The sequence below is a fragment of the Solanum dulcamara genome, chromosome 11, assembly GCF_947179165.1.
Source record: "Solanum dulcamara chromosome 11, daSolDulc1.2, whole genome shotgun sequence".
Classification (NCBI taxonomy): Eukaryota; Viridiplantae; Streptophyta; class Magnoliopsida; order Solanales; family Solanaceae; genus Solanum; species Solanum dulcamara.
The window spans coordinates 44941081-44952004 of NC_077247.1; the positions used below are offsets into that span (position 1 = coordinate 44941081).

The following is a 10924-nucleotide window of genomic DNA, read 5'->3' on the forward strand; positions in this document are numbered from 1 at the left end:
AGTTTATAAGTTGAAAACTGCTTATAAGTTTCAAAAAAAAAGTAGGTGCAGACCAACTTTTTTTTGACTTATAAGCTGTTTTCAACTTATAAACTACTTAAAATAAACTACTTAAAATAAATTCATTCAAATAAACTCAACTATTTATTGGGGTTTATTTTAAGTATAAAATGACTTTAAGTTGATCAACCAAACACTCAAACAAAGCTAAAAACAGCTTATAAGTCAATTCAAACGGCCTCTAGATAAGTTTATCACTAAAAGTAAGGCTACTATAATAGAAAGAAATAAAAAACTAAGACCACTAAAAGGTAGTATGAGTATTTAGATGTGGGTGGGGAAAGGGGGGTTAATTAGTATATATTTCTTTCGGATCATTTTATTTATCGTTTTTATTAAAAAGTAAATAATTCAAAATAATTGTCATTTTAAATAATTAAAATATAATTGAGTATATTCTTCTGGCTATTTTGTTCTTAGTAATAATTATTTTGGAAATAATAAAAATTGGCTAATTAGCATTAAAAAAACCTAAGTGAAAGCACATACACAATCTCTAATATTGTGATTGTTTGGAATAAATTTCTTTTTATTTATTGGAAAGAGATTAACACCATTAAAGATAATAAATAAAAATATGATAGTCAGAACATATAATTTTTTAAAAATAAATAGTGTAAATAAAAAAAAAAGTGACAAGTAAAATAGTTCATAGCAAATAATAAAAACGATCACTCATGATCTCATCTTTGTTTTTTCTTTCGAGAACATTGATATATTCAAGATATACCAGTAGAATATAGTTGACCAATTTATTTACTTGAAAACAGTGAAGTCAAAATTACACATTACATATATTAATTAAATTAATTTTCCTAAATTCTAATGTGACAAGATTCAACGTCAAGTTTTATTGCAGCAACTTCAAGAATCAAGACCATATATACAAAAGTCTACTATTGTGCTTGTAGGCACTTCACCATCATTTTGGCTGACTAATTCTGGCATACATGTTAGTATTAATATTAGTATTCAACAAAATAAAAATGTTAAAAAGAATAATAATCAAAGATTCTGAGTATTTCGGATTTTTGTAGATTTTCTTGAAATTATATGTTATATTCCACATGCTAGTGTCTGAAATTAATGGAAACACTCTATTCATAACAAGTGCACCATATTTGGCCAAACAAAATAATCACGAAAATATCCATAGACTAATAATCAAATTAATTCGAGTCCCAAGTTAAAATTATAATTGATAAGATCTCGTACAAAACATCTTTCGTAAAAATATTTGGTATCAGATTACATAATTAAAATTTCTCCGTTTATCAATAATTTTTGAATATTACTAAAATGAAAATTAAAAATAAGCTTGCATGCATATGTTAGAACGACTATGATAATCAGATCGAAAATTACCTCCTGCACTCCCATTTTTATTTTTCTAAAATTATGAATTTTGGATAATCAAAATCTTTTTAACTCCATATACCAAGACATGTAATTTCTTGAGGGCTATATATGATATATGTATCAAAGTCATTTTGAGATTTTCTATCATTCATAAAGCATGATAAGTAATGAAATTCATGAGTTAGCGTAAATGCAATTAGAATTTGAGATACATGAAACAATGATGCTCTGCTTATGTAAATTTCATTTCTAAATTAACGATTGTACCCTTTCAATATGCAATTTTTTAAAGAATTTATTTTTCACGCCTTATTATTGGTGCCCATCACTCAATACATTTTATTTTTATTTTCACTTGATAAATATTATTATTTCATTAACTTATCTAGTCAAAAATCACTCAAAAGTCAATATTTCCAATCATCAAGATCTATCTACTCCACTTGGAATGTTCTGTATTAGTCAACATGTTCATTTTTTAAACAACATGAAGATGCTTCATTCAAAAACAAAAAACAAAAATTAAGAAAAAATAAAAAATACAAACAAAATGAGCTACAGCATAATTTACATCTGTTGCATTGTACTACTCGTCATGTTTATAACTAGGGATTTTAATATATTAATCTATATATACATATTTTATACATAACTAAATATATAAAAAAGATTATATTTGACTAACCAATGTAATTATTTTGACGATCGACGACTAAATGTGTAACGTTTCCTTATAATTAAGCAAATAATGGCCAAGTGTGAAGGGTCTTAGAAGGATTAGATTCTAGCTAGACTCACTTGGAATATTTTTGACTAATTCTAACAACTTTGGCATTCTTTCGCCTCTATTTTTTATTAACATATAATTTCTTAATCTTGGATTCCTATCATATGCTCAGTGATCAATTTGACTGCTTACGGATGGATAAATATTAAATGAAGCAAAACTAGCTTTTTACCTGACATAATTACTTTATTATATAAATTTCATAATCACCAATAGGAATAAAATAATAAAATTTAGACTTTCAAGAGAAATTATATTTATATAAAGAAAAAGAAAGTTGACAACCATCAACTAGCATAATTCAATATTAATTTTTGAAGAAAATTAGACAGGGTCAGGTCATAGTGCAAGTGCAGTACCCTTCATTTTCACATACTAAATAGTCCATTTTATAATAATTTGAATTGTATAGAATATAGATCTCCAATCCAAGTCTTTGCACATTAGTCAAGGTCTTTAAAGACCAAATGCCTCGTGAAAAATCACAAGGGTATATATCTGGAAACTATAGATACACCACAAATTGAATACTAATTCTCATCGGTCCTTAATCACAAATAATTATTTCGCTAAATATAATTTTATATTTTTACATCATAAAATCTCATAAATTATATCCCGCATTCTTAAGCAACTTATGCCCCACGCCCTTATTGACACAGACCTATATTTCATTTTTGCTTTGGGTTCATCAAGAGCCCAAATTGAAATAAGGGCATTTTTTTTTAGAATTGACTTAAATAGTTGTCGATCTAATATATAGTACGCGTACAATTAATATATTATATATGTATGTGGCCAATGATTGTAAATATTTTTGTCTGAACAAAAAAATATGTAAAAAAGAAGAAAAAAAAACCTTTTTTTTACCCCATTTCCAAGTTAAGTCTTCATTAAGGTGAATCAATTTAATTCATCCCAAAGACATCAACATTATATCAAACCTCAACGTCCATTTCGCTCCCTTTAAGCTCTACTGGGTCCAATATTATTAAAAAAAAAATGGCACATTATATATGTGATTTTCGAAAATAAATTCTTTACAAAATAAATAATTAATGTATTATTCTGAGAATACCCTTTTTGTTCTCCCTCTAAAATTACTTATCATATAAGTAGTTATTTACAAATAATATACTTTTGCTTCAAAAATTTGCAAGGTTTCCACTTTCCACCAATAAGACATTTCCAAAATTTTCCATTTCTTACTTCATCCAAAAACCTGCACTTTTTGGACTTGACTTCTCTGCAAGGATGGAGAGCACCCTTCCCATAAAATTAGGGAACTCAACTTTCCAGTTTCTACAGCAGGCCACATTTAGACAAGATAGTTTTTTTGCCCTGTCCAGTTGCCAATCCTAGATGCTGCTATAACTCTGTTTATCTGTTTTTTTTCCCTCTCCCTGGTGTCCAATAGGAAGGTACCAAATTCGACGTTTAATGGTGGTGTTCCATTAGATCACCGAGGGTAATTCTTCCACAGTTGCCACTGTCCAGCCGTTCAAACTGTTTGCAAATCAGTAATACATCTTTCTCTGTGATCTTCCTCATTTCTTTCAGCTTGTATATCACATATTCTGATTTACTGCAAACATATATAAGATGCAAAATCAACATGACATGTCCTAACGCAAAAGCAGGCATAGCCACATTTTTCTCATAAGCATATAAGCAAACTTGCAGTAGGCACAGTTCAATAATCAAGTTGTACTAGAGAAAACATTAAGCTAGAAAGAACAAGCAGATTAAACAACAAACTGCAGAAATAAGATAATTTCCGTGTCTTGGATAGAGACTGAAAGATGAGGTAACAAAGGAACCTCTATGGCATATAACCAGCGGCCCATATAGTGAAAAAGAAAAAGATCACCTACAGATAATAGATAAGGTTCAGTTTAAAATCCGCTTGACTCAATTCAGCTTCACAACAAGCCAGTTAAACCAGACACTGTTACATATTTGCTATCCAAAATTCTCACTTTTTGCTTAAGTTTAAGGCGACTATTTAGCAATATTCAAATTAAAAATACTCGCATCGCAGGTCATACACTCAAGTTTTTGTGCACCATTTGAGCCTTACAATTATATAGAAGTACACACTCTTTATGCTCTCATGCTTGGGTTAGACAAGAAGAATTCAAGCTACCAGTTTCGCAGGACGCCACACAAATCATGAACAAATTAAACTCACACAAATGTTCATGGAAGTCACTGGATAATAGGATTCAGATAATTTTACAATTCCAAGTTAAAATAGAAAAATTGAATGTTCCAGTTAGATTCAAGAGACGAGAAAAGTAAAAACAAAGATTATTTTACAACTCACTTCAATCAATAAAGAATAGTCTGGATTCGTATGTCATGAAAACTCTGTATTTCTTTAGGCATGAAAGACCACTCCGAGAACAGGAGATGCAATTAAATAGTTTTTTATAACATAAGGTATTTTACGCATAAACAGTACCAAGTAGGTACCCAACAAAATGTAGAGAAATAGCAAGGACTCGTCCTCCACTAAAGTTTGAAAGGATCTAAAAAGTCCAAAGTATTTGTCAAGCTATTTACGAAATTTCCCCTACAACAATCTAAATTTTCTATACACCCAGATTTCACATACGAAATATGGTATTTTTTCCCTTCAAAACATCTGCTGTTCCGCTCTAGGCAGACTGTGCATATAAGTTATAACATATAAAGGTTTCCCTTTTCACGGATCTTAATAACTTCAAGCTAAATAAAATTGCTAGGATTCCATGGACAAGGGGAGGCCTAAATGTGAATCTGAAATGCGTCAGTAGATATTTGCGAAAATTGATCGAATAATGTCCATGAAGAATATTACAGACCTTAAGAATGTGGTTACATATTTGCTTGAATAGTAGGTAAAATGATTCATTAACCATCTATGCAAGTATTACTTGACTAAAGATCAAGTTCAGTATACATCAAGTGGTTTGGTTACTGGGACTTTTTTACTTGGACACAGGTCAGAAATCAATCTGGCATATCCTGGAATGTGGAATATGGATCCTGAAGTCCTAAATAGTCTCAACCTAAGAGCAGACAAACAAAAGACACTCATCCAGCTAAATAACTAGATCACATTAACTACAACCCAAACTAAACTTATAACTTCCAGTAAGGCTGAAACCATTGTGAGGGCTGTTGTGCAAATAACTGATCCAGGTAGTTGATTTTTCATAAGCTACTGGGATCAGAATAAACCCTTGAAGATAAATAAGGATAAGCATGCCAACAATATGAGAGTATGCAAGTATTCAAAAGGACTCAGACTCAAGACAAGAAGCACATTTAAGTTGTTAGCTTGGCAATGTTACGCAAGTTTTACTGAATCCAAGAATTTTAAGATATAACCTCAACATGCAATTTCAGAATTAAGCATCTATCATTCTTAGCTAACACTTGTTTCTCTCAAGTCAAAGATAGTAGATTATTGAGTTAGAAATAGTCTTATTAATCAGTATGCTGCATTAGTAAGCCCCTTTAAGTGTGAAACATATTCTTTTTTTGTGTCTTTTTTTTTTGGAGAAAGTAGTGTGTAACATATTCTTAAAAGCAACAAAAGCTAAATTGTAATTGGTCCATTTTGGGTTCATCATTATACCATGGAAACGTTACTGCAGAGCACAGTAGAGATCATTGTCATTATAGTTACAAAGAACGTCAATCGGAACAAATATGTCTTAGGATTACTCAGAAGGAATAGTTGGCCTAACTTTGCACAAAGAAAGGCTGCGTAACTTTGCACAAAGGAAAGGCTGCCTAACTTTGGAAAAACTTAATAGTCTGTGAGGAGGATATCATGATTGCTTATGATCAGGGCGGACCTACATTGATGAACGAGGTATCATGATTACTTGTAAACTCATCTTTCTCTCCAAATCTTCACCAAGAACACCCATCAACACTAGCTCAAGACATTCAGTGGAGATTAAAGAAAAAACAAGCAAAAACAAACTAAGGAAAAAAGAAAAAGAAAAATAGAAGATGTGTCTGATCTGAAATTGGCAGAAGCCAAGGATCCAAACCCAACCATCTACTCTATATTTTTTGAATCCTGTAGCACAGAGTACTTGGGCTTGGAGATGGAGGAGAATATGGTTTCTGATAAAGAACACAACTTAGAGACTCTGTTTTTTAAAATTTCTGTAGCTTGCAGTTGGGCTCTGATGAAGAAGACAATGTGAAGGCGATGAAGACTAAAAAGGAAAAAGGAAAAAAAAAAGAAGGGGTTAGACTGTCGTATCATTTGATCTAATCTGGACTGTCGCATCATTTGATCTAATCTTGACCATCAAATTTCTCTCAGATTTTATTAATTTTTTGCTCTTCATGCGCAAGAACTTTTAGGGGAATTGCGCCAGCCACGTGATGAAATCATGTAGTATTAGCTATGGATATATGCGGGGTGTACAAGGTTCTCGCAAAGATAAGGTGTGTAAAAGGGATTTATGTGCAAGTTGAGGGGCTAGTCGTATGTATTAAGCCAAAAATGGAAGGAATTTCAAGGGTTGAAGGTGCAAACTACAAGGTACGATGCATAATGTTGAATTAACGATAATATATCACATGTTGTGAGGCATAACTCTATTAGATCTTGCTTGCTTTGATTGTCATGGGCAAAAAGGGTGTGATGACTATGTATGACTAGGAATTAGAGCAATTTGATGTTAAGACAACTTTTTTACATAGCGAACTGGAGAAACAAATTTATATGAAACAACTAGAAGGATTAGAAGTAGAAGGAAAAGAAGACTCTGATTAATTGAAGAAGAAATACTTGTACGGATCCAAGCAGTCTCGGAGACAATGGTACGAAAGCATTGATTTCTTTATGTTGGGTATAGTTTTTTTGCTGTTTAAGGAGAATGAAAGATGTTGCACTTTTTTCAGAAGTTGGATGATGGTTCATTCATTTACTTGTTATATATTAATGACATGCTCAATCTTCTCAAGGATATGCAGAAACTTGCATTTTGAGGAGACAGCCGAGAATGAGTATTTTGTGAGGAAATTCAGTATTGGGAACACTATGTGAAAAGCTCTTTGTGAGTGAATTTTGTGAGGTGATTCTCTCTAGTTTTGGGTTCACTAAATTTTTTCTTTAAAATCGGTACTCTTTCTTAATATTCTAGTTATAGTCGACATGCTCCTCCCCAACAATTAATGTAGATTTACTTGATGGATTCACTAAATCTTTTTTGACTTTCTATTGTCTTATTACTCTCATTAAGCGTTTCCTAGCAATTACACCTTATACCTATTATTCCAAGGTATGTAGCTACAACTTATGGTAGACATGTTCAGGTTAATATAGTAATTACTGATGACATCTAGTACAAGAGTATGATGGGTCAGTTCTGCGATGAATAGTGTGGACAAGCCATTTCATAAGTTTACTAGGGCCTTCTATTGAATTTAAACCTAAATCTCCCAAGCTATAATTCCGAAACCAACATTTTTTGATTTTAAATTCTGATGCCAACATTTGAAATTGTTGGTGGCCATTTATCTCTGTATATGTCCAAAGACTTAATTCATCAAAATTCAAATCATATTCCAAAAATATATCATACAAGTGCATGTCATAAACTGAAAGATTTTTTAAGGTTAGAGTCATTAACCATCAGTAACTATCTACAAATTTTGGGGAGCTTACAGGATGTGTAGACCTTAGATTTTCTAAAAATATATCTATGAATTTAAACTCCTTCCTAAACAAGACTAAATCAAGTCTAAAGGTTGAAAGTAAGTAACTGCAGACAGAAATCAAACCAAAACCACATTCTAGGCTTTTGGTGCTCTATTAATGGAATGGAAAAGCTAACATTTCCCTAATTGTTAATTAAAATCTAGTAGATTTACATGTACAATGACTGCAATTAATACCTATTTTTGCACCTAAACTTAACAATGAACATGCTTTCAATTTCTTCAAATTCTAGTAACTTCTTTATGCTAAATTCATCTGGCTAACATGTCTCTGGAAGCTGTAAAAATGAGGACAAATACCAACTGAATGTACAAACATTATGAAGATTGAACTGTTGAAGCATTGATTGCAGAGGAGGTTGACAGTAAATAATGTTTTCCATTCATACAATACAAACAAGTTGTGAGAGTGAAAGTGCGAAACTAAAATGACCAGGGTTAGCAACAATGAAGTTTTTGTCCGGCATGGTCACTTTAAGTGTAAACGAACAAAATAAACAGAAATTGGAGGTGCGACAAAGTGAACTTCATCATCTCTATGTGATATGTACTATACCTTTTCTCTGAATTGGGTGAAAGGCAGTTACATTTCGCCTAGGTAATTATGCATTTTCAAGCAAGGCTATTTCCAAATGGACCAATGTGGATAAATTTAGTCAGACAGGATCTTGGCTGGCAAATACTGGCAATTTCACGAATAAATAAAAAAACAACTGGCATTTTCACGGCTCAATCAACCATTTGTAATGTTTGTAGATCTAATATGGTCTTATACACGTGTTTACTACGCTTCACTTCAATAATATCTTGCCACAACGTGGATCAAACAGTATCAACGAGATAAGCTTGCCAGTGTTGCCAAAGCTCAGATCAAGCTCTAGTGTCTCATTAATTATCAATTTTCTTCAGTTGTGCTTATTAAGAAACTTCTGAAAAAGCATGTCGAGAACAAACACGGAGAAAATCAGTAGAGGAAAGAAATCTGCACTTGAAAATACCAGCTCTGTGGCCTGTGCTTCGCAGACAAATAAATCCTTAGAGATAAAAACTTAACATGATCATCCACTATTTCCTTTGTTCCGTCTATTTTGATGTTGATGCATTCTCTCTTACATGGAAAGAAACCCATATATACTCTACTACTTGATTGTAATGAACCACTACCCTCTCTCAACATTGACTAGTTCATCTGGTTTTAAAAGCAAACTTCCCTACCATTTTTTGAATGTCAGAGAGTTCATCTATTGTACTACACACTGGATCCAGTACCCTAAGTGTGATGGTAGACAATAAAGCATATCAGCCATAAAACCTGAAATGCATTCAAGACTACAAAAATAGGATCTTGTTGCATTCACTCATAGCTACTTCATTTACTCTTTAACTTACAAATTAAGGAAAAAGGAAAACAATTCATATATGTTAATTCCAACAGAACCAGTAATATGTTTGCTGCAAAACTCAAGTTTGAGTTTGACTATATGCTTGCTGCAAAGCTCAGGTTCCAACAGACGCAAACAACTAAAGTCTTAAGGACAAATTTATACGAAACAAAATTCAAACCTAAGCCGAAGCATATATCCACTCCACGGATTCCTTGAGTCTGACTATGGCAAGTATCAGCAAATAGAGTAAAAATTAATGGAAGTATTTTAAGATAATAGCATTAACTTCAAAAGGAAGAGAAAACTTTTACCTCACGAATCCATTATTATCCATATCAGCAGCAAGAAATTGCGCAACAGTCATATCCTGATCAAGCACCCATTTTGCCATTTTCCGATGACGTTTATCTACTCTGGCCTCAGCTAAGTAGAGAAAGGCTCGAGCAACTGCGAGTGTAGACACAAGTAACCAAATGGATGCAAAGATACGACCAGTCATTGATTGGAATGCCCTATCACCGTACCCGACAGTGGTAACTGACATAACTGACAAATAAAATGCATCTACCCACCCAAGCTTCTCAACAAAATGCATAACAGCAACCCCAATCCCAATACAAAGAACCACAACACCCAATGCCAGTGCCACTTTCATTCTTATCCTCATTCTACCCTTCTTCACATCAATAATATAAGACCTAGCATCATGTGAATTCCCACTTTTAATACTCCTTAACAGGTAGTTCTCTTGCAAATCAAGCACATAACTAACCATCCCACTAAGCAAAATATCAATAAAACCAAAACCCACAAGTACAAACAAGATAGAGAACAACTTTGTAGGTGTACTATCAGGAGTTATATCACCATAACCAATAGTACACATAGTAACAATGCAAAAATACAAAGCATCAACAATGGGGTGAGTCTCAGTAGCTTTAAAATGGTCCTTAAAAAAAGAATAGATAGCCACCCCAAGTGTCAAGTAAAGAATCAAAAGCACAACCCCTTGTCCAACAATTGAAATTTTCCCAAATTGGGGTGGCTTAGAAACAGATGAATGCTCAAAATCATTTATAACAGCCATTGCTGGTGCTGTTTTAGACCTATGAAGATTACTCTTTGTCCAAGAAGGGTAATTTGGGTCAAGCAACCAAGAATTCTGATTATCAGCTGTTTCAAGATTGGTTGAAGATGAAGAACCAGGGAGGTCTAAGTTCAAGGTCAAAGCATCAATAGCAGTGGCAGTAGCTTCAAGGGGACCAAATATAATGCGTTCTTTGAGTTCAGAAGGGGTAAGAGGGACAGGGACAGGAGGGATTGAAATTTCATCGTGTTCAGGTAAAGGGCAGAGGGAGATAGGAGATGGGTATGTGTGGGGTGATGCTCTGGGGCTGAGATAAGAAGGGAGGAGTGGCTCTTTCTCCATCTGGGTCTCGCCGGAAAAAGGCTAATTGGTCGGTCGGAATACCAGAAACTAGCAGACAGTTCTTGAAATTATGGTTTTCACGTGACACAGTTTCTGCGCTATGGAATGGAACAGGCGAAAGAAAGAAGCAGAAAAGGTCTTGTTTGGCTACCGAATAACAACAAAGAATTC

The 10924-nt window shown here is 33.1% G+C and overlaps 1 protein-coding gene across 1 annotated transcript; it reads right to left on the reverse strand.

Moving 5' to 3' along the window:
* Positions 1 to 3212: 3212 nt before the first annotated feature.
* LOC129874059 (two-pore potassium channel 3-like) lies at positions 3213 to 10924 on the reverse strand. The gene is made up of 2 exons (XM_055949281.1): positions 9636 to 10924; positions 3213 to 3791 (listed from the first exon to the last, which is right to left on the reverse strand). Exons 1-2 carry the CDS (start codon positions 10751 to 10753, stop codon positions 3644 to 3646), a joined length of 1266 nt encoding a protein of 421 aa, XP_055805256.1. The 5' UTR covers positions 10754 to 10924; the 3' UTR covers positions 3213 to 3643.

Coding starts and splice junctions, on each gene's coding strand:
- LOC129874059 (XM_055949281.1), bottom strand. CDS start 10,753: ATGGAGAAAGAGCCACTCCTCCCTTCTTATCTCAGCCCCAGAGCATCA. Junction 3,792..9,635: donor GATAATAATGGATTCGTGAG/GTAAAAGTTTTC, acceptor ATATGTTTGCAG/TAAATCAGAATATGTGATAT.